General features: G+C 39.7%; 1 protein-coding gene across 1 annotated transcript; it reads left to right on the plus strand.

The window, feature by feature from the left end:
* Nucleotides 1-9,633: 9,633 nt before the first annotated feature.
* LOC104939471 (protein-arginine deiminase type-2-like) lies at nucleotides 9,634-16,210 on the plus strand. Its single transcript, XM_027278990.1, has 16 exons — nucleotides 9,634-10,077; nucleotides 10,354-10,525; nucleotides 10,969-11,038; nucleotides 11,316-11,377; nucleotides 11,652-11,769; nucleotides 12,220-12,351; nucleotides 12,542-12,729; nucleotides 12,854-12,957; nucleotides 13,259-13,370; nucleotides 13,793-13,900; nucleotides 14,148-14,299; nucleotides 14,450-14,597; nucleotides 14,770-14,863; nucleotides 14,957-15,036; nucleotides 15,279-15,410; nucleotides 15,530-16,210. The coding sequence occupies exons 1-16, from the start codon at nucleotides 9,986-9,988 to the stop codon at nucleotides 15,761-15,763; spliced, it is 1,998 nt and encodes a 665-aa protein (XP_027134791.1). The 5' UTR covers nucleotides 9,634-9,985; the 3' UTR covers nucleotides 15,764-16,210.
* Nucleotides 16,211-24,692: the final 8,482 nt, after the last annotated feature.

Here is a 24,692-nt window from a genome sequence, read left to right on the forward strand (position 1 = left end):
TCTTTTTATTCATCATTTTGGAATACATGCCACTTATTTTTCTATGTATGTCTCATCTTTATATGAAAGTACCTGCACAGTAATCATTAACATTTATGCAGAAAAAATTAACCAGGTGGATTGATCTGTGTATGCATCTTCATCTTTTTTTAACATTTTTGTTGGCTTAATTTACCAAAAGGATGAAAAGCAATATTTTCAAACAAGTCTTTTGAACAAGGACTTAAGCAGACTGTCGACAAGCACAAAAATACTGTCACTGGAATAAAGCACATAGTAGATGAACTCCCAGTCCTGTTTTGATTTGGATAACTTGTTGACATTTAGTGCAAACACAGTATGAACAATGATGTGCTATAATACAGAACCACAAGAGGGCATAGGCAAGCTTTTCCAGTGTTTGGGTTAGGAAACTCAGGCATTTGGCTCTATCTGCAATGTGTACCACATCTAGATATGTTGGCTAGAATGATGAATGTATAGAGAGATAGGGAGTTTAAGGAGAACAACACAAGGGTGAATGATGGACATAAACTCAAAGGAATCAATAAAAGGGGGAAACAATTTCTTGGACTATAAGAGGAAGATTCTTGGAAGAAGCCATATCTTTTGAGGGACATTACTGGGGGCAAGAAGGTCTTTGCAGGGGTGGCATCCCCCCTGGAGGAAAAAATGGTCAAAATCATCCCTCTTCTAAAATGGTCATCCCTTCTTCCATCTCTTGCAAGAGATGCTGGCTGCAGACCTCCACTGTCAGGCACCTACCTCCACTGGCACGCACCTCCCTGTCAGGCCCGAAATGAACGGGAATCCATTTCAAAATAAAACTGCAGACCTCCACTGTCAGGCACCTACCGTCCACTGACTCTCCACGTCAGGCCCGGAAAGTGAACAGGATACATTTCAAAATAAAACTGCAGACCTCCACTGTCAGGCCCGAAATGCAAGGGACACATTTCAAAATAAAATCGTGAATTGTTGAATGCACTTCCGGTTGAATGTTTTCCTCCAAATGAATTAATAGTAAACAATGACATAAATCTTTCATTCCCGGTCTATTGTATATATTGTTTTTATAGAAACTATTTCGGGATCTGGTTATTATAGACACAGATTAAAATGTTAAATATAAATATTCAATATTTATCATCACGAGCAACAGTGTTACACACATTAGTAGCTGTGAAACATCAGCATTAGAAAAATACATACGTGGGGTTGGTGCTTACATAAGGAGAAACATTTATAATCATCACTTAAAAGTTACATACGTTGTTTTTGGTGTCCTGTTTGTATTTTCCCGATATATTAGTGTGGTGTGTGAATGGGTGTAATAAGAGACATTAACTTTGTAGAAAGGCGCTTTATGAAGCTCAGTCCATTTCCTGTTTTAGTTTACAGCAGAGTCTGCCAACATCCAATATGGCGGATGAAAAGGGTAATTTTCATCTGAAAATGAAAATGACCTTCTCAAAAATGTCCCCTCTACCTCCCCACCCCCCAAAAACGTCATCACTTCCGGGCCTGACAGTGGAGGTGCGTGACAGTGGAGGTAGGTGCGTGACAGTGGAGGTCCTGCAGCCCCCAGCCAGGTGCCTCTCAGCTCTTGAGGCAATTTTATCAATGCATGTGAAAATTACTTATATTTAACACTGGAAATAGAATTACCATTCGAAATTTAGGGGGGGCTTTATGATAATCAGTCTATTACCCAGCGGTTTTCAAAGTGTGAGGCGCGCCTCCCTTGGGGGGCGCCAGAGGACTTCAGGGGAGGCGCGGCGGGGGGGAAAATAAAAATATATCTTACAAAGATATGTGTCTCATCACTGTGCGATGAAAACTCAGCGAGCTAGCCCCCAAAGAGTAGCAAAAAAAATCCACAAAATGACACAGTATGTCTTATCTTTGCTGTTTCGTGTCAAAAGTTCTATTCCAGCGCGAAGAAACGCTGCTAATGTCTCCTGCTATGTCTCTGCTTTAGTTTGAATCAGTCACGAAGCTCCTGGTTGTTACATAAAGACAAAGAGGCTTTGACAGTGAAGTGTGACCTCTTGCTGCGATATACTACCTTTGGGTTTACTTCATTCTGGATCGTCATTGGTGGGTCAAAGGTGAATGTGGGCGGTACTAATAGATTCTCCTGACTCTGATTGGTCGACAGGTGACAGGTGTCAATCATCCACACTCTGTGTTGTTTTAGCCTTAGCAGCACCGCTAGCTGCTACCTGCTGCTTCATATTCTTTAATACCGCTTGTTTCAAACATCGCGTCGTCTTAAAACTCGAAGTCTTCTTTCCTCCTCCTTAAATTGTGTTTTTTTAAGTGAAGATGTTTTTTAACAAAAATGTGTTAAATGTATTTAAATATGTTTAAAAACACACAAAGATGTTAAAAACATACACAAAGTTATTTAAAATGTTTTTACAAATATGTTTAAAAAAGATGTGAATGACATGATGTCCATAGTTAAGTGGTTCTTGTTTCTTTCCGATAAATAGTATTGTCTTTTGCAGGCCATGCAACTGAGAATGCAAGCTATGAATCAGATGGGATTTAGGATTTGCCATGTCTAGCAAGTCACCCTAAAATTGACTAGAATGCAGGAAACTGCATCTAAGAAATACAAAATTTTCTAGGGGGGACCCCAAGACCCCCCTGCTGGAAAATATGTCACATAAATGAAAAATTTCACCAACCCCCCTGGTTTCTTTTTACAACTCGACTACTGATGATGTCCAAGATGTATTCATATCCTTGCTGGCTTGCCTCCAGATGTAAATAGTCTACTGAGACTAATTCAAGTGGAGAGCTTGAAGTGACACTTCCCATTGGTTTCATTTTACAACTCGACTACTGTCTGCACATGTTTGATTTGTTCAGTCAAGACTTCTGTGTATTAAGTGGGTACAACTAATAGACTGTTATGCATTAATAACATATGTGTATGAGGTGTACAGTAGTTGCATAAATACATTTGACAAAGCTGTGTTGATCATAGCATTGTGTGTTTCTAGTGAAAGAGGATGAGATTTAACTGTGGAACAGAAATTGCTGCTTGCTTGATAGACATTGTAACTGTCATCTGGAGTGCAAAGTTGTGTTAAATGATCAAAGTTCGTTTTGAGACATAGAGTAATAAGGGAAAGCCCCTATTACTTCATGTCCAGTTGTGTTGGTTGAATGGCACGAAATTCTTGTGTAAATCGCAGTTCCTTGAACGCCCAGAGATTTGTGGTTCTGCCACTGTCAAGTTAGGGTCAGACATACAAATAAGTGTTATTAGCCTAATATCACACTCATAAATGTATACTAAAGAAACATTTTACCATACTTTACAGCATTATCAAGTTAATCAAGACAGGATTATTTTAACATCTCATTTCAAGTTTTTTTTTTTTTTTTGTAACCTGTGTAAACAAATGAACAGTATAATAATTGAAACTGAAATTTTAAACAGAATAAATACAAGAAAATGAGTTTGACTCTGTGGCCAATGTGGAGGTCAAATATCCTGAACACATAAAAGATGTTCAGGAACCCTCTGAGAAATGAAAAAAAAGAAAAAAAAATGTGTAAAGTTCAGAACAAAAAGGATTACAAACCAAAAGTAAAAGCAAAAGCAAAAGTAAAAGCAAAACCATTTCCAGAAAAGACAATTAAAACTTTGAGATAATTCAAATGTTCAGGGTTGAAGGTCATTGCTAAAGAAAAGAGTGACCTAGTTGGGCTGGAAGAAAGGAGTGTAAAAGCAAAAGCAGGCTGCAGAATCATTCAAAAGCTGCTTAACATTGTTGGAGACTTCGGAATTAAGGACCATAATACACCTACTAGGATATTTATTTTGTGGAACTGCCTTGAATGCCTCGCTGAGAGTTCTGTGATCATGTGGTGCACGCTATTAAAAAGAATAGAAAGGATGAGCAAAGACAGAAGAGAAAAGAGAGAATCCTGCAAAGGAAACTAGCACAGCTTTAGATAAACATAAAACAAAGACTTAAGCTCCAGTGGTGAATGAAAGGCAAATTATGCAGTAACCAGATCTACAGTGCAAGTCATCATGTGGCTGTTCAGGGTGTGCGTTTGTGTTCATGTTCAGTCTTCCCTGGTCAGCTGCTTCTTTAAAGTTGCTATCTTTGTCTGTGTAGTTACAAGAAATACACTCCCTCCGTTTTCTTTACTCAGTTTCCCGATACTGTTATATCAGGAAACTGAGTCATCTAAAAGTCAGCCAAGGGTCAACCTGCTGACACTATCTCATCTCTACCCAGTCCAGAAGATGTAAAACTGCCAGCCATCAACAGCCTGTTGATGTGCCACTGGACATGTGATGACTTAGAAGAAGGGGAATGATTTATGACTTACCAGTTAGTTACCAGAAATAGACCAGACCATGACGATGGAGATGACGCTCAGACCATGAAATACATGCTACAAGAACACTGGCATGACGCCCAGAAGGATTGAGATGCTATCTATGCTATTTGGCATACAGCATTTTGGGGTTTACCTCAGGTATCAGTGTTAAGCCTATTAAAATTCAGACTCAGAATTGAAAAAGAATTCAAGCTTTTGCTGCCATATTATGTTGTGTATACTGGTACCTGGCATTGTGTCTTGAAAACTAATACTTGATTTAATTTTCAGAGTCCAAAATCTGATCTTTAGCCATACCCTTTACCCTTGTCATGACCTGGCTCAGAGAGTCATGGTAAAAAAGGGAGTCCACACCATGTACATATGTTTAAACAATTATTTATCAAATCAAATTAGACCAAATTAAACAATCATAAAGGATTTGAAATCATGGAGTGTGTAGAAGCGGTGGTATCAGTAACGTTGATGTTTACTGCCACTTGTAACATCTTCTGCAGTTTCCGTCTGCAATGTAATGTCACTTTTCATCACAGCATCCTAACTGGTCATTTAAATAAAGCCAACAGTATGTGTATAAACAACTTTTATTTCTTCTAAGCAATGAAGAAAACAGACTAACTTTATCATGACTACATCTGCCACTTTGATTCACCACCTGTCAGTGAAATTTGAGCTTGCGCCATGCCTGCATGCACCAACAATTTTCATCACTCACTGTATATATAAATAAATATGTCCATTCACATGTACTGTAGGCTGTTTTGTGTAAACACGCCCTAACGTTGATCAAAATGTGCTGTTTCTATTGTGCTCAGGAGTGCCCCTCCGAACTCCAAGTTCTTCTCTGTGAAGGGCTCCCCCAATGTTCATTACAGTATCAGTCCGCCATGCCCGGAGACGTGCCACCTCTCTCCCACGCCTCTCACTGGAAATTCAGTACTGCTCATCAGCATGAGCTCTGCCAGTCAATATGAAAATGATAGCAGGGTAAAGTAGGACAGAGGTGCATGACCTGATGTCACAAAGCAGTCTTGATTTCAGTATGTTCTGTGGTATGAGACATGAAGAGCTCCAGGACATGATCCGTTTGAAATGAGAAAATGTGTTAAAGCCTGAAACCAAAGCCATTAATCAAAAATGTTTGACTTCTAAACTGAGATGTCTGCAGGCATTGGAGGAGTTTTATGATTTAGTGTCTGACAAGAAATCTATCAAAGTCAAACTCCTCATAGCATTTGTACCCTTTAATTCTTTCAATTTAATGATTTATCACTTTTCATTTAACTCGAAGAGCTTTTTGCTTTGCAGTGTACAGAGCAAGTGCACTTTTCATTTACGATAATTTAATATCTCACAAATGTCATCTTGCATATCATCTTATATACAGTACTCGAGTTAAGGGGGGGGGGTGACATCCCCCCCCGGGGGAAAAAATAAAAATATATCTTACAAAGATATGTGTCTCATCACTGTGCGATGAAAACTCGGCGAGCTAGCCCCCAAAGAGTAGCAAAAAAAAAAAAAATGACACAGTATGTCTTATCTTTGTTGTTTTGTGTAAAAAGTTCTATTTCAGCGAAGAAACGCTGCTAATGTCTCCTGCTAATGTCTCTGCTAACGTCTCTGCTAACGTCGCCTGCTAATGTCTCCTGCTCTGTCTCCTGCTTTAGTTTGAATCAGTCATGAAGCTCCTGGTTGTTACATAAAGACAAAGAGGCTTTGACCATAGACATATATACATAGACATATATACATAGACGCCGCATTGAGCGCTGAATTGTACGTTGACGTCGCTGCCATATTGGAAATGGCAGATCTGCCCGTAAACTAATACAAGGAAATGGACTGAACTTCATAAAGCGCCTTTCTACAAAGTTCTTTAAGTTAATGTCTCTTATACACCCATTCACACACACACTAATATATCTGGGAAACAAACAGGCACCAAAAACAACGTATGTAACTTTTAAAGTGATGATTATAAATGTTTACTCCTTATGTAAGCACCAAACCAACGTACTGTATGTGTTTTTCTAATGCTGAGTGTTTACAGCTACTAATGTGTGTAACACTGTTACTGTGATGATAAATATTGAAATATTTAACATTTAATCTGTATCTATAATAACCACATCCTGAAATTTAGATGTGACATGAGGGTTTTCTGAATAAAGAGCACTAACGTGTACATTACATGTGAACATATATACATACATATAGTACACACACACAAACAAACAAAAATGTGTTTAAATGTATTTAAATATGTTTAAAAACACACAAAGATGTTAAAAACATACACAAAGTTATTTAAAAAGTTTTTACAAATATGTTTAAAAAAGATGTGAATGACATGATGTCCATAGTTAAGTGGTTCTTGTTTCTTTCCGATAAATAGTATTGTCTTTTGCAGGCCATGCAACTGAGAATGCAAGCTATGAATCAGATGGGATTTAGGATTTGCCATGTCTAGCAAGTCACCCTAAAATTGACTAGAATGCAGGAAACTGCATCTAAGAAATACAAAATTTTCTAGGGGGGACCCCAAGACCCCCCTGCTGGAAAATATGTCACATAAATGAAAAATTTCACCAACCCCCCTGGTTTCTTTTTACAACTCGACTACTGATGATGTCCAAGATGTATTCATATCCTTGCTGGCTTGCCTCCAGATGTAAATAGTCTACTGAGACTAATTCAAGTGGAGAGCTTGAAGTGACACTTCCCATTGGTTTCATTTTACAACTCGACTACTGTCTGCACATGTTTGATTTGTTCAGTCAAGACTTCTGTGTATTAAGTGGGTACAACTAATAGACTGTTATGCATTAATAACATATGTGTATGAGGTGTACAGTAGTTGCATAAATACATTTGACAAAGCTGTGTTGATCATAGCATTGTGTGTTTCTAGTGAAAGAGGATGAGATTTAACTGTGGAACAGAAATTGCTGCTTGCTTGATAGACATTGTAACTGTCATCTGGAGTGCAAAGTTGTGTTAAATGATCAAAGTTCGTTTTGAGACATAGAGTAATAAGGGAAAGCCCCTATTACTTCATGTCCAGTTGTGTTGGTTGAATGGCACGAAATTCTTGTGTAAATCGCAGTTCCTTGAACGCCCAGAGATTTGTGGTTCTGCCACTGTCAAGTTAGGGTCAGACATACAAATAAGTGTTATTAGCCTAATATCACACTCATAAATGTATACTAAAGAAACATTTTACCATACTTTACAGCATTATCAAGTTAATCAAGACAGGATTATTTTAACATCTCATTTCAAGTTTTTTTTTTTTTTTTTGTAACCTGTGTAAACAAATGAACAGTATAATAATTGAAACTGAAATTTTAAACAGAATAAATACAAGAAAATGAGTTTGACTCTGTGGCCAATGTGGAGGTCAAATATCCTGAACACATAAAAGATGTTCAGGAACCCTCTGAGAAATGAAAAAAAAGAAAAAAAAATGTGTAAAGTTCAGAACAAAAAGGATTAACAAACCAAAAGTAAAAGCAAAAGCAAAAGTAAAAGCAAAACCATTTCCAGAAAAGACAATTAAAACTTTGAGATAATTCAAATGTTCAGGGTTGAAGGTCATTGCTAAAGAAAAGAGTGACCTAGTTGGGCTGGAAGAAAGGAGTGTAAAAGCAAAAGCAGGCTGCAGAATCATTCAAAAGCTGCTTAACATTGTTGGAGACTTCGGAATTAAGGACCATAATACACCTACTAGGATATTTATTTTGTGGAACTGCCTTGAATGCCTCGCTGAGAGTTCTGTGATCATGTGGTGCACGCTATTAAAAAGAATAGAAAGGATGAGCAAAGACAGAAGAGAAAAGAGAGAATCCTGCAAAGGAAACTAGCACAGCTTTAGATAAACATAAAACAAAGACTTAAGCTCCAGTGGTGAATGAAAGGCAAATTATGCAGTAACCAGATCTACAGTGCAAGTCATCATGTGGCTGTTCAGGGTGTGCGTTTGTGTTCATGTTCAGTCTTCCCTGGTCAGCTGCTTCTTTAAAGTTGCTATCTTTGTCTGTGTAGTTACAAGAAATACACTCCCTCCGTTTTCTTTACTCAGTTTCCCGATACTGTTATATCAGGAAACTGAGTCATCTAAAAGTCAGCCAAGGATCAACCTGCTGACACTATCTCATCTCTACCCAGTCCAGAAGATGTAAAACTGCCAGCCATCGACAGCCTGTTGATGTGCCACTGGACATGTGATGACTTAGAAGAAGGCCTGTTGATGTGCCACTGGACATGTGATGACTTAGAAGAAGGGGAATGGTTTGTGACTTACCAGTTAGTTACCAGAAATAGACAAGACCATGACGATGGAGATGACGCTCAGACCATGAAATACATGCTACAAGAACATTGGCATGACGCCCAGAAGGATTGAGATGCTAGCTATGCTATTTGGCATACAGCATTTTGGGGTTTACCTCAGGTATCAGTGTTAAGCCTATTAAAATTCAGACTCAGAATTGAAAAAGAATTCAAGCTTTTGATGCCATATTATGTTGTGTATACTGGTACCTGGCATTGTGTCTTGAAAACTAATACTTGATTTAATTTTCAGAGTCCAAAATCTGATCTTTAGCCATACCCTTTACCCTTGTCATGACCTGGCTCAGAGAGTCATGGTAAAAAAGGGAGTCCACACCATGTACATCTGTTTAAACAATTATTTATTAAATCAAATTAGACCAAATTAAACAATCATAAAGGATTTGAAGTCATGGAGTGTGTAGAAGCGGTGGTATCAGTAGTGTAGGGTGTGCATGAGTGAGAAGTGTGAGTGTGCAAGTGTTGATAGTGTGGAACAAAAGCAAAGAACAACCTAAAGCATCAAACTAAACCAAGATAAACCAAACCAACCAAACCGGGGATAGAGGAGCCCAGAACAGGGCAGAGCCGGAGAAAGATCAGAAGAGAGAGCGAGTACCTGCCTGCAGGGGCATAAATACTCTAATCCAAGTAATGTAATGGAAAACACCTGCAGACAGAAACTACACCCAGAAGAGGAGGAGGAAGGGACACACTCAGAGGAGGCATCACACCCTTCATCTGTGCATACATCTGTCAAGTCAAAGCAATTATTTTATTCAAATAGAAAATGTTTAGAAATGTTAGAAAATGCTCTGTATAACACCGTAAGATGAAATAGCATTTATGGCCAATTTATTACAGAACAAAGCAGTACTTTACAGCGCAAGACATTTCTGTCATGTGGAGGGTGTCGACCTCTTCCCTTCCTATTGCTCTGTGTGTGTGGCAAGTGCAAGTCCATAGTAATGCAGATGCTGTCCATAGTACTAAACAGACTTTCTGATTAGTTTTAACAGCTGGTAACTAGTTGTCAGGTGTGTACAGTGACACTGCAGATAGATTAGTATGAGTCCTCGTCATTTAAAGGGAAGATTACTTCAGTGACAAAAGACTTGAGCAAGATCTTGAGTCAACAGAGAGAGAGAGGAAGAAGAGACAGAACAGGGAAGGAGATAGGTGACAGTGTCAGACTAATCTGCGTCTTCTGCTTGTATCCTGATAACGGAGCAATCGTAAGATACCTTCAGTTTTACACTGCCAAAGGACTGCAGCCATGATTCAATCCCGGACCCTCAGAGTAGATTATGGCAAGATGACACGTGTTGTATATGTGGTCGGCACGGAGCTGAATGTGGACCTGAACAGGTAGGGTCTTCTGCAGTTTATATCTGAAACTTTATGTCATTTTTTATCACACCAACTGGTTATTTTAATTAAACCAACAGTCTATGGTTAAACCACTTTCCAGTCTTCCAAGCATTAAAGAATATAGACTAACTTTATGATGACAACAGCTGCTACTTTGGTTTGCCACCTGTTTCAATTCAAGCCTTCCCTTCATGCACAAATGCTCTTCCTCACTCATTTATAAACATATGTATTCTCACATTCATCAAAATATTCTCTTTCTGTTGTTCTCAGGGGTGCTCCTCCAAGCTCCAAGTTCTGCTCTGTGAAGGCCTCTCCCAATGTTCATTGGAGCATCGGCTCTGTGTCCCCAAAGCCATTCCACCTCTGTCCCATCTCTCTCACTGAAAATTCAGTACTATCCATCACCATGAGCTCTGCCAGTGAGGAAGAAAATGATAGCAAGGTAAAATAGGACAGAAGTGCATGATTCTGATGTCACAAAACAATGACATAACACATCAGATATGGGGTGTTTGTAGATTAGAAAATGCAGACTTAGAAACATGATTCAAGTTCATGTGAGAGCCATGTTTCATCACCATTCAGATGAAGTGTTGAATTTTTTGCAGTTTCCAGTCAGTGTGATTGATTTTGAAATATTTGCATTTCAGCTATCAGTTCATTGACACCTGAAACCAAACCACTGTCTGCAGTCATTGATGTAGTTCTGTCTACAACAGGCCCTCCATACAGCATTTGTACATTGGACTTAATTTAATGATTTATTGCGTTCTGCTTTGTAATGTACAGTGAAACTCATGATTTTCATGCAAAATTATTTTAATAATTCACAAATGTCAAATGTCATCTTGTATATATAAATAATTTCTGACTTTGTTTTATAAGCTGTCTATCTGGTACTACAACGAGAATAAAGTGAAGTTAGGAGATGCAATCCTCCACCTGACAGCTGTTGGTAAGTTTAAACATAATAAAAGCAACATGTATTTTAATAATAATAATAATAATAAAGATTTATAACAACTATGCGTACATCACAAACATAATAATGCAATAAATAGAACAACTATGCGTACATCACAAACATAATAATGCAATAAATAGAACAGTATATATTTTGATATCAACATCTTTTCTATACACAATACCTGCACCATGATATGAACCACTATCTTGAATATTTTGACCATGTAAAGACATTTTGTGATTAACAAAACATGTCTGTCATGCAGAGATCTCTCTCGATGTGGATGCTGACAGGGACGGTGTTGTGGAGAAGAACAACCCTAATAAGGTGAGCTCAGATGGGTGAGATACTTTTTCTTATTTTCTCTTTCTGATAAACAATAACATGCCAAGTGTAACAGGCTGAATAGGATTATATAATGGAATAGCATTTAAAATATTCACGCTTCCTATTTAGAACTTGTCATGCTCAACAGGAAAAAATGATTTCCCTGTCGAGGCTTATGCCTGAGTAGGCGTGTATTTATAGACCATTTTTGCCTCGATATATTGTTTACCTTTGACCTTAGTTTTACTTTTCTGGTTTGTTAAAAACTTGTTAGGGATCCTGGAAATGGGGCCCTGATGGGCATGGTGCCATTGTACTAGTCAACTGTGACTGTGAGCGTACCTACTGGAAGAAACCAGACACCGAGCAGAACTTCATCTCGAAATTGTCAGGTAAAAAAGTTCCCCTTTTTGCTCCCCGATGAATTCTCTCAGTCCCTCTCTTTCTTCCCTCTGTAACCATTAGCTTTTTTATCACCGTTATCAGCACTGATGGCCCACTTGTATTTGCTTTCGCAAAGTCAGCAGATTGACTGATGTCAAATCAGTTTGATGAAACTACAAATATGTGAATGGAGAGGGTGTCTTGATAAAGTAAGCCTCTTAAATTAACAGTCAAATCACCAGAGCAGAAATGTTATTTAAAAATATGGTGTTATTCATGATGTGTGACTGTTTCCCCAATAGTTATCATGAAAATTGGCCACACTTACAGTAGCATGAGTTGTGTGAAAAGTCACCAAGAACATTAATGTTGTGTAGCTCTTATATCTGCATTTGAAATCTATAATGTCCGGTTTCAGCAATATATCTAAACAACATGAACTCTTTTTGGATTTACAGATCTGAAGGACATGTCTCTCATGGTGCTGCGGACCAAAGGCCCCGCCAAACTCCCAGATGGCTACAAGCTCACCCTGCACATCTCTCAGGGTGACGCAGAGGGTATCAGAGTCTACAGATTTGAAAAAGAAGGTAATAATAGTCTGTATAAGAAAAGATGAGGGATGTAAAAGCCCCATATCAGATGATGTGACGTGCATGCAATACAGCTGGCTATTTAAGGCTCCGTGTGCTATCTTTAAACCTTTTTTTAAATTATTTTTGTCATTTTCCAGTAAAGTATCTCAGTATTGAACTTTTTTTGTTTCCTTTCTTAATTCAGTTGGGAAACCTAACTACACTGTGGATAACTATCCACTGTTTCTGGACAGTAGATACCTGTCCAAACAAGTGACTTACCTTGGAGGTGCAAGAGAGGTGAACTTTTATGTAGAGGGCCTCAGGTTTCTTGACAAAGACTTCAATGGGCTCATCACTATCAACCTCAGTCTGTTAGAGCCCATCTCTAAAGTAAGATCTTCAGCACTTTTTAAACTAAAATAATTTTCTAAGATTAGATTTTCGCTCAGTCAACTTACAGACACAGAGGAATATATATTGACACTACTCAGCAGCCTCTCTTATGTTTCAACAGAGTGTCCCTGAGACACCTATTTTCAGTGACAAAGTCTTGTTCAGAGTGGCGCCATGGATCATGACACCCAACACCCTCCTGCCTGAAGAGGTGTTTGTTTGTAGGTAGGACAGACTTTGAATTTGAATTTGTCTACAGGATGTTATAGTCGTACAACCAAGAAAATTACAAATGAAAATTATGATTTACAGCAACATCCATGTACGTAAGTATGTAAGTTTTCCCTATGTGGTTTTACATTTGTCATTCATATTTTACTTTCTGTGTTACCTAATATATTTTGAATAACAAAGTTGGTTATTGGTTAATTATATAGATACAAAAAGACAGATGAATCTGCACTTCAAAATTACAAGAAAATTGCATGATACTGTGGTGATGTGGTGACTGTTGTCACAATTTCAGCACATCTGATAACAGCAAGTTCCTTGAAGAAATAAAGAACTTTGTTGCAAAGAGTGGGTACAAGCTTAAGATTTGCCAAGAGTATGTGAATAGAGGAGATCGCTGGATACAGGTGAGAAACATCACACTTTAATTTAGATTTCAGCTTTACCTGTCATAAGCATAAGCAATAATTTGATATTTGCTTCTCATTCACATTTATACTTCATTCAATGGCTAGAGGTTGTGCAAGAAAATATATATTTTTTGAGACCAGGAACCTGCAGGTGTTGAAACAGTGTCATAGGTTGCATTCTGAAACAAAACAGGAAGAAAGACTCTGTTTACAAAACTTCCTCAGAAAAAGTAGTAACAAGTAACAACTCAAAAAATGCGTTCCTTTAAAAAAGTGACAAGCCAGAACAAGTCAAACTGGAACCAGTGTGATAACAAAAGATATACATCAAACACATCATGACAAAGAAGAAAAAGAAGATTTACATTAAACATTGAGAAAAGACTTTAAGAATTTAAACTCTTTCTTCTACTTTTCAGGATGAGATGGAGTTTGGTTACATCGACTCACCTCATCAACAGTTTCCTGTTGTTCTGGATTCCCCTCGGGATAGAAAACTCATGGACTTTCCATTTTATGAACTACTGGTGAGAGACAGAATCACATTTCTCTTCTCAAGTGTTTAATGATAGAAAATGCTTTTGGGGGAAATGGAAAAGTTCTGAGAATGACATGATTTTGTGTTTTGCTTATTGTTATTTCACTTAGATATTTGACTTTCACTGTGCAGAATGATGTGCAGAGTCTGATACCACACTTAGAGTTATTGTTGAGTATGTTCATATGTCTTGGAACACATCTAGTGGGGATCTATGACCACTTTCATGTCCTCAGGGCCCTGACTTTGGCTATGTGACGAGGGTGGCTGAAAGACAAGATGTGAGCAGTCTGGATTCATTCGGTAATCTGGAGGTTAGTCCTCCTGTCACTGTGAATGGAAAAAACTACCCACTGGGCAGAATCCTCATTGGTGTGGCCTTTCCTACGTGAGTTTGTAACAAAGTTCTTGACTTGTGAAGAACATGAATTATTTATGTTTTCACCGCTCTTTATATAATACATCTAATTCGCTGTTGCTCTGTAAAGAAGAAGACAAAAGATTTGTGAACTTACTTGCATGTCTCTCTTTGTTTAAGGGCAACTGGAGGACGGAACATGACCAAAGTAGTTCAGGACTTCTTGTGGGCTCAGAAAGTTCAGGATCCCATTGCCTTATTTTCTGACTGGCTCCGTGTCGGCCACATAGATGAATTCATGACTTTTGTTCCTGCACCTGGCAGAAAGGTAAATATATCCTTTTAATAACTTAAACTGCTGAACAGAAATATCAAATGCTTTGAAGACAGGAAGCCACTAGTGGTTACCAGTTGGTATCAACATGTTGCTACATACATTGTAGGTTTGTATGGATAGAGACAGCCAGTGTTAACTTTGCCTCTTGTGTTTCTGTTCTCAGGGCTTCCGGCTGCTGCTGGCCAGCCCAGATGCAGCTTACAAACTATTCAAAGGCTTACAGAAAGATGGACATGGACAAGCCAAACTGTTTGAAGGTAGGCCTGAATAACAAAAGTATCTGTACAAAACTGTAATCTACAAGCTCATCGTATAATTCTTAATGCTCAATCTGTAACACTTCCAAATAGGTCTGGAAAATCAAGAAACAATTACAGTGGATGAGATACTCAATGATGAAGACCTGCAAGCTGAAAATAACTATGCGCAGGTGTGTGGGAAATGTAAGGTTAGACTCAAACCCAAAGGCTGATAAAAGAGTGGTTCATGGAGGAGAGGGTTAGGTGGGTCTAGGAATGTCAGAAGTGACATAGTTGAGGTGCAGTCCAGCTCCTGAAACTTGTCAGACAGACCAAGGTTACAGACTTTAATGAGCAAAAATTCCTTTTTTTAAATTTTATATTGTACAGTATGTGCAATGATTGATTGTATTTTTATCACTTGCCTTCCCAGAGCTGCATCGACTGGAACAGGGATCTACTGAAGAGAGAGCTGGGCCTGGATGATGAGGACATCATTGACGTCCCTGTCCTCTTCAAAACTGACCCAAGGCAAAATAGAGCAGAGGCGTATTACCCTGACCTGGTGCGTTCAGACATACTTACAGTAGCTGTCATACTCTACTGTAACAATAAAATATGATGCACGTAAATCAAAGAGTTGGCACCACTGTGAGTCTCATGATCTGTCGCATCTGTTTCCAGGTGAACATGATTGTCTTGGGGAAAAACCTCGGCATCCCGAAGCCCTTTGGCCCCAAGGTGAATGGACGTTGTGTCCTGGAGGCTGAGATGTGTTCCCTGATGGAGGGCCTGGGCCTCAGCTGCACGTTCATCGATGACTTTGCCTCCTACCACAAAAAGCTGGGAGAGGTGCACTGTGGTTCCAACGTCCGCAGGGAAGTGTTTGACTTCAAATGGTGGAACCTGGAGATGTGAACCGAAATTCAACAGTGGATGGAGATGGTATAGAGAGGAAGAAAGATGATTTGATCTTTAAACAAAACAACAGAAGCTTCAGTTAGCTTCAGGTTGGCAGAGATATTTTTCTTGTCAGAGCCTTACATTATCTCCATGTCTTAAAATCATGAAATGCTTAATTTTCTTTTCATTCATCATTTTGGAATACATGCCATTTTTTTTTCTATGTGTCTCATTTTCATATGAAAGTACCTGCACAGTAATCATTAACATGTATGCAGAAAAAATTAACCAGGTGGATTGATCTGTGTATGCATCTTCATCTTTTTTTAACATTTTTGTTGGCTTAATTTACCAAAAGGATGAAAAGCAATATTTTCAAACAAGTCTTTTGAACAAGGACTTAAGCAGACTGTCGACAAGCACAAAAATACTGTCACTGGAATAAAGCACATAGAAGATGAACTCCCAGTCCTGTTTTGATTTGGATAACCTGTTGACATTTAGTGCAAACACAGCAAGAGTGGAGTAATAAGGGAAGGCCCCTATTACTCCTCTATTACTGAAATTCTTGTGTAAATCGCAGTTCCTCCTTTCCATCACATTTTCTGATCGCTGAACGCCCAGAGCTTTGTGGTTCTGCCACTCCTTTTTTTACTGTCTATGCATTTGTGTTTGTTCAGTTGTGTTTTTAGCTTAAATCAGGAAGGTATTGGCTGTCAAGTTAGGGTCAGACATACAAATAAGTGTTATTAGCTTAATATCACACTCATAAATGTATACTAAACAAACATTTTACCATACTTTACAGCATTATCAAGTTAATCAAGACAGGATTATTTTAACATCTCATTTCAAGTTTATAAAGCTGTCCAACTGTATGTTAGACTCAACAGCGCTTTTGCAACCTGTGTAAACAAATGAACAGTATAATAATTTAAACTGAAATTTTAAACAGAATAAATACAAGAAAATGAGTTTGACTCCTGTGGCCAATGTGGAACCTTCTGAGAAATGGGCAAAATGCAAAAAAAGTACTGGACACCTCCCAGCTAGAAAAAGACATTTTAAGTGGAGGTGTGTAAAGTTCAGAGCAAAAAAAGGATTACAAACAAAAGGACAAAAGTAAAAGCAAAAGCATTTTCAGAAAAGAGAATTAAAACTTTGAGATAAGGTGAAAGCTAAAGAAAAGAGTGACGGCCTGGTTGGGCTGGAAGAAAGGAGTGCAAAAGTAGGCAAAACAGATCTGCTGCAGAATCATTCAAAAGTTGCTTAACATTGTTGGAGATCAAAATATGCAATCCCAAAATACTGCAGTAGAGCGAGGTCAGAAGGATAGTCTTACTGGTTACATCTTGATTAGTCCAGAACACCACAAGTTAATTTTGGTCATGATTCAGGAGACGGAGAAGAAACCTTGAAAGTTGACCAATTTCACAACCATGTCAAGACAGTGATAGATAGATGTCATAATTAAATATGTGAAACAGATATGACAGAAGGAGTCCAGGCAATGCATGAAGGGCAGCCAGCAGAAACAACTAATGCAGGGAGGGTTGAGCTCCCCACCAAGAAAGATCCAAAAACGCTTAAGGATGAACCTCTCTCTATGACTGAGGATTCAGCTGGATATATCAACAAGCAGATAAAGAAGCAGGGAGCAGTCTAGTGTTGAGGAGTTTGTTTAGGAACTCAGTTATGCCAACTCCAGTGCAGAGCAGACTGAAGGATGTTGTGGAAGTGCCTTCATTGCCTCATCAGCGTTCTGTGATCATGTGGTGCACACTATTAAAAAGTATATGTAACACCTCCCGGGCATGGGGGAGTGTAAACAGTTAAAGTACCCTATAATAGGATAAGTGAGACAATGAAAACGTGCTGCCGTTTAGTTCAGTTGCTCTCATCAGAGTGTTTATTGATTGTGGTTTTAGTTTAAAGTCTGGTCTTATACACACTGTATATATTTTTCAAAACTCATCCTGTATGACATTCATCTCTGAACCTGCTTTACTCACATACTGTAAATGGAGTGGCTATCATCACTTTATCTCTTAGTTTACATACACCAGTATATTTTATATAACTTTCTCAATTTTACATTATTCTGGAGGCTAAACTGTTGCTTTAGCATAAATTTACTATTAATAAACAGACACATACTTTGAACTCATTGTAACTAGCAAAGGAAAACTAGTTAATTTCTAGATCTAACCAAACAAAAACATCTCATCCTCACAATATAATAATTCAGCAACTGCTGAAGTCTGGTAAGAAGAACCCATCTTTAATACTCTAGTACAGTAGTTGATTTGTGAATCAGAAGGCAGTGAGGAAATCGGGCAGGTGAGAGGATAATTTGAGGCCCAGACACACACCTCCACACACACACACCAACACACACCTACACACATCTATATGTTGCAAGTTGTTTGCGGATTGGGGTCACTTTATTACTGTATCCTACTGCCTAGTAGGACAGAAGTGCGTGACCCTGAGGTCACAAAGCAGTCAGCTACAGGGACAATGCAAACCAGGAATTGTCACATCGCGGTGAGGTTTTGTCTTGTCCTGGGTTTCTGTCTTCCTGTTTTATTTAGAAAATTAACTGTCCTTTCGTTTTAGGTCACTTGCCCTTCTTCATGTGTCTGTGTCTTCCCTGATTCCTCATTGTGTCCACCTGTTCCCCATTACCCTCATGTGTTTCATAGTCTGCATCTCCCTTTGCCTTGTGCCAGAGTGTCTCGTTCTTGCCGTGCACCCCAGCCATAGTCCACGTTTTGTCCTTGCCTTTTCTTGATAAAAGCATGTATTCTTTGCCTCATTTTCCACCAGAGCTGTTGCCTGTGAATTGAATGTTCACTTCTCTGCCATAAGCCGTCTTCAAAGGCGTTTCAGAGAATCTGGCAGTACATCACAACTGCAGACCACGTGTAATCACACCAGGCCAGGACCTCTACATACAGCATGTTCACCTCCAAGATCTCCGGTATCTGAATCATGATTCAGAGAATCATGATTCAGATACCGTGTTGAGTGTTTAGCAATGTCTATGTTGCAAGTTGTTTGCAGATTTGGGGAAGTTCATGAGTTTATCTCTTCATACACTGAACAAAAATATAAATGCAACACCCCGGCCACTCTAAAATGTTTAGTTTCATCACACAGCACAATGCCACAGATGTCGCAAGTTTTGAGGGAGCGTGCAATTGGCATGATGACAGCAGGAATCTCCACCAGAGCTGTTGCCTGTGAATTGAATGTTCACTTCTCTGCCATAAGCCGTCTTCAAAGGCGTTTCAGAGAATCTGGCAGTACATCCAACCGGCCTCACAACTGCAGACCAAGTGTAATCACACCAGGCCAGGACCTCTACATACAGCATGTTCACCTCCAAGATCGTCTGAGACCAGCCACTTGAACAGCTGCTGCAACAGTCAGTTTGCATAACCAAAGAATTTCTGCACAAACTGTCAGAAACCGTCTCAGGGAAGCTCATCTGCATGCTCGTCGTCCTCATAGACTCCAGTTCGTTGTCGACTTGAGTGGGCAAATGCTCATATTCGATGGCGTCTAGCACGTTGGAGATGTGTTTTCTTCACGGATGAAACCCAGTTTTCACTATTCAGGGCAGATGTCAGACAGCGTATGTGGTGTTGTGTGGGTGAGCGGTTTTCTGATGGTAATGTTGTGGATCGAGTGGCCCATGGTGGTGGTGGGGTTATGGTATGGGCAGGCGTATGGTATGGATGACGAACACAGGTGCATTTTATTGATGGCATTGTGAATGCACAGAGATACCGTGACGAGATCCTGAGGCCCATTGTTGTGCCATTCATCCACGACCATCACCTCATGTTGCAGCATGATAATGCACAGCACCATGTTGCAAGGATCTGTACACAATTCCTGAAAGGTGAAAACATCCCAGTTCTTGCATGGCCAGCATACTCACCAGACATGTCACCCACTGAGCATGTTTGGGATGCTCTGGATCAGCGTATACAACAGCGTGTTTCAGTTCCTGCCAATATCCAGCAACTGCCATTAAAGAGGAGTGGACCAACATTCCACAGGCCAGAATCAACAACTTGATCAACTCTATGCGAAGGAGATGTGTTGCACTGCATAAGGGAAATGGTGGTCACACCAGATACTGTCTGGTTTTCTGACCGCCCCAGACCCCCACAATAAAACAAAACTGCACGTATTAGAGTGGCCCTTTATCGTGGCCTGCCTAAGGCACACCTTATGCAATATGCAATATTCATGCTGTCTAATCAGCATCTTGATATGCCACACCTGTGAGGTGGGATGGATTATCTCGGCAAAGGAGAAGTGCTCACTATCACAGATTTACACAGACTTGTGAACAATATTTGAGAGAAATGGTTATTTTGTGTATATAGAAAATGTTTTAGATCTGTGAGTTCAGCTAATGAATTGTAGGCTTTTTTTCCCTAGTGGAGCGCCTGACTGTTTCTGAGTTACTTATTGGAAGATTGACTTCTTGTATGTCTTTCCTAACAGGTGTTGTCTGCTCTAACTCACACTCGGTCTGGAATGATGTGGGAACGTCAGGGGGGCGATATTCTTCTGGCTGTGCCATCACCCTTCTTTCCTCTGCAGGTGATATGCTTCAGGTTCTTTGCTGAGAAGTTTCTCTCATCTGTCTTTTGTCCTTCCCCAGAATGTGCCCTCATCTAATAGTAGGTCCTTGGCTGATCATCATCAGAGTCTGTATCACTGTCATATCTGACATCTGTGACCTTTCTGAGTCTCACATTTTTGTCCTTTTCCCCTTTCTTCCTAGTAGCCTCTTGACCAGTTTGTGGTGGCAGGTCTACTGGCAGGTCATTAACCAAGTGCAGTAGGTTCCGATGCAGAGTGCGGGTAAGTGTTGTTGTCAGAGGCTAACTGATAAGCTTCGGCCATTCTCCTCGCCCACTTCTCTGCATTTTTACTAGGTGACTTTGTCTCATCTTGTGATGTAAGATCAAAGAGCAGGTCAACAAGAAGACGGGGGTGGTGACCGTAGAGGAGGTAAAATTGTGCGAACCCTGTTGCTTCAAGTTTTGTGCAATTGTAGGTGTGCACCATTTGAGGCAGATGTTCTTTTCATCGACTTCTCCTTTTCCTCAAGTGTCCTTAGCATCTGTAGCAGGGTCCTATTGGATTGCTCGACAGGATTGCCTTGAGGGTGATATGGTGTTGTCTGTGAATGTCCCACTCCTGTCAACTGCTCGAGTGTCTTAAAGATCTGGTTCTCAAATTCTCGCCCCTGATCATGATGGAGCTTGGTAGGGTAACCAAACCTTGGTATAAAGTCACTGAATATCTTTTCAGCTGCAGTCTTGAAATGGTCCATGACGCCCAAGATGTATTCATATCCTCGCTGGCTTGCCTCCAGATGTAAATAGTCTACTGAGACTAATTCAAGTGGAGAGCTTGAAGTGACACTTCCCATTGGTGATCTGCCACAGATTTCTTTTGTTTAATACAACAGCACTGTTTGGTGACATAATCCTCTATGTCATTCTTCATGGACCATATTGTCGTGGAAATGCTCATGGGTTAGTCTTCTATATTTTTGTGGTAAGGCTAGTTGGGATCTCTGGCTTGTCTGTCTGTAAAGTAAGACATTTTGCAGGTGTAATTTTCCCCACTCATGCATTAATCTCTTTGTAGATGTAGTGACAAAAAGAGTTTGAGGATTAAAGGGTACCTTTATGGTTTAGAATTGGTCAAGTGTTTGAGACATTCCAGCCTGGTTGCTCTGGCTTAAAATAGATTTGTTCCTGGCAAGCAATGGAAACTTTCCAGGTCTTTGTCTATTGGCCTTAAATGATGTGAAGACATGTAATGTAACTGAGATAGAAGTAACAAATTGTCGCACACATAGCCATATATACATAGACGCCGCATTGAGCGCTGAATCGTACGTCGACGTCACCGCCACATTGGATGTGGCAGATCTGCCGGTAAACTAATACAAGGAAATGGACTGAACTTCATAAAGCGCCTTTCTACAAAGTTCTTTAAGTTAATGCCTCTTATACACCCATTCACACACACACTAATATATCTGGGAAACAAATAGGCACCAAAAACAACATATGTAACTTTTAAAGTGATGATTATAAATGTTTACTTCTTTACTTCTCTTTATTCGGAAAACCCTCATGTCACATCTACATTTCAGGATCTGGTTATTATAGACACTGATTAAATGTTAAATATACATATTTCAATATTTATCATCACAGTAACAGTGTTACACACATTAGTAGCTGTAAACACTCAGCATTAGAAAAACACATACGTTGGTTTGGTGCTTACATAAGGAGTAAACATTTATAATCATCACTTTAAAAGTTACATACGTTGTTTTTGGTGCCTGTTTGTTTCCCAGATATATTAGTGTGTGTGTGAATGGGTGTATAAGAGGCATTAACTTAAAGAACTTTGTAGAAAGGCGCTTTATGAAGTTCAGTCCATTTCCTTGTATTAGTTTACCGGCAGATCTGCCACATCCAATATGGCGGACCCGTTGACGTATCGCGACCAACAACCAACCCGCTCAATGTGGCGTCTATGTATATATATCTATGTATATATGTCTATGGTCTCACACATTAGCAACAACAAGACAACGAGCACTGTGTGTTATTCCTGATAGCGATAGCTGGCATAAACTTTAAGCTAACATCTTCCTACCAAGTTTGGTATGTTACCATAATACAACCAATATGCTTGTGCACTTAAATACATACTTATAATAGGATAAGTGAGACAGTGAAAACAGCTGCCGTTTAGTTCAGTTGCACTCATCAGAATGAGAGAACGGGACCACTCGCCTACATAAACAGTCTATGCAGTCTTAGCTAACATCCTCCTCTCACCCACCTCCTCTATGAAGTCCAGAGGACAGTCCAGGACAGAGCTCGCTCTTCTAATCAGTCTATTGAGCCTGCTCGTGTCCGTGTCTGTGCTGCCCCCTCTCCAGCAGACCACAGCATAAAAGATGGCTGAGGCCACCACAGAGTCCTAAAAAGTCCTGAGGAGAGCCCTGCATGCTCCGAAGGACCTCAGTCTCCTCAGCAGGTGGAGGCGACTCTGGCCCTTCTTGTAAAGAGCATGGGTGTTGTCAGTCCAGTCCAGTTTATTGTTTAGGTGAACGATGACATAACACATCCAAGATATAGGGTGTTTGTAGATTAGAAAATGCAGGCTTAGAAACATGATTCAAGTTCATGTGAGAGCCATGTTTCATCACCATTCAGATGAAATGTTGAATCTTTTGCAATTTCCAGGCAGTGGGGCAATATTTTTTTGGAATGATTTTGAAATTTTTGCATTTCAGCTATCAGTTAATTGGAACCTGAAACCAAACCACTAACACTTGTTTAGGTGAACACCCAGGAATTTGTAGTTCTCCACCACCTCTATGTCCGATCCTTGGATGTTCATCTGTGTATAGTGGGATATTTTCCTCCTGAAGTTAACTACCATCTCCTTTGTCTTGCTGGTGTTAAGCTGAAGCTGGTTGAGCTCACTCCAGCTGACAAAGTCCCTGATGACCGTCCTGTATTCACACATCCAACATCGGAGAACTTCTGCATGTGGCAGTGGGTGGTGTTGTGGGTAAAGTCAGAGGTGTAGAGGGTGAAAAGGAGGGGGCAGAGCACCATACCCTTAGGGGCACCTGTGCTGCAGAGCACCACGTCAGACACACAGTGAAGGAGGCTCACATACTGTGCTCTGTTGGTGAGGTAGTCTGTTGTCCATGCAGCCAGGTGTCCACACTTTCCATCTTCTTAAAGGCAAGCATACCAAGGAAGACATCAAAGCATCAAGACAGAAAAGGCAATATGTCTTAAACAGAAAATGCACAGCAAAACAAATGAGGAACAAATGGGAGGAAACTGGAGTCAATATCTGTGACCGAACTGTAAGAAATCGCTTAAAGGAAATGGGATTTACATATAGAAAAGCTAAATGAAAGCCATCATGAACACCTAAACAGAAAAAACAAGGTTACAATGGGCTAAGGAAAAGCAATCGTGGACTGTGGATGACTGAATGAATGTCATATTCAGTGATGAATGACGAATCTGCATTGGGCAAGGTGATGATGCTGGAACTTTTGTTTGGTGCCGTTCCAATAAGATTTAAGACGACTGCCTGAGGGAAAACATGCAAGTAAATGTAAATGCAAAGTTTACGTTGACATTTTGGACACTTTTCTTATCCCATCAATTGAAAGGATGTTTGGGGATGACGAAATCATTTTTCAAGATGATAATGCATCATAGAGCAAAAACTGTGAAAACATTTTTTTGAAGAAAGACACACAAGGTCAATGTCATGGCCTGCAAATAGTCCAGATCTCAATCCAATTGAAAATCTGTGGTGGAAGTTGAAGAAAATGGTCCATGACAAGGCTCCAACCTGTAAAGCTGCTCTGGCAACAGCAATCAGAGAAAGTTGGAGCCAGATTGATGAAGAGTACTGTTTGTCACTCATTAAATCCATGCCTCAGACTGCAAGCTGTTATAAAAGCCAGAGGTGGTGCAACAAAGGAATACTGCTGTGTTGAAGTGTTCTTTTGTTTGTTTGTTTTTCATGATTCCATAATTTTTTCCTTGGAATTGAGTTATTCCATATTTTTTCCCCTCTGCTTGGTCTAAAAAAGTAACTGTTAGTGACTACCGCAATTTTTTCTCTTGGTTTCTTTTAGTGTTTTTAAAGCCAGAAAGTTGCCATTTGAAATGACTTTCGTTTTGTGTCATATCTGTAATCTGAGTCAGACTTGAGCAAGATCTTGAGGCAATAGAGAGAGAGGAAGAAGAGACAGAACAGGGAAGGAGATAGGTGACATGAGGTGAGTCAGGGGTTTGGCAGCTGGCTGACCAATCATAGAACACAGAGGTTTAAAGCTTCAGTTCCT

Source organism: Larimichthys crocea, chromosome VI (genome assembly GCF_000972845.2).
Source record: "Larimichthys crocea isolate SSNF chromosome VI, L_crocea_2.0, whole genome shotgun sequence".
Classification (NCBI taxonomy): Eukaryota; Metazoa; Chordata; class Actinopteri; family Sciaenidae; genus Larimichthys; species Larimichthys crocea.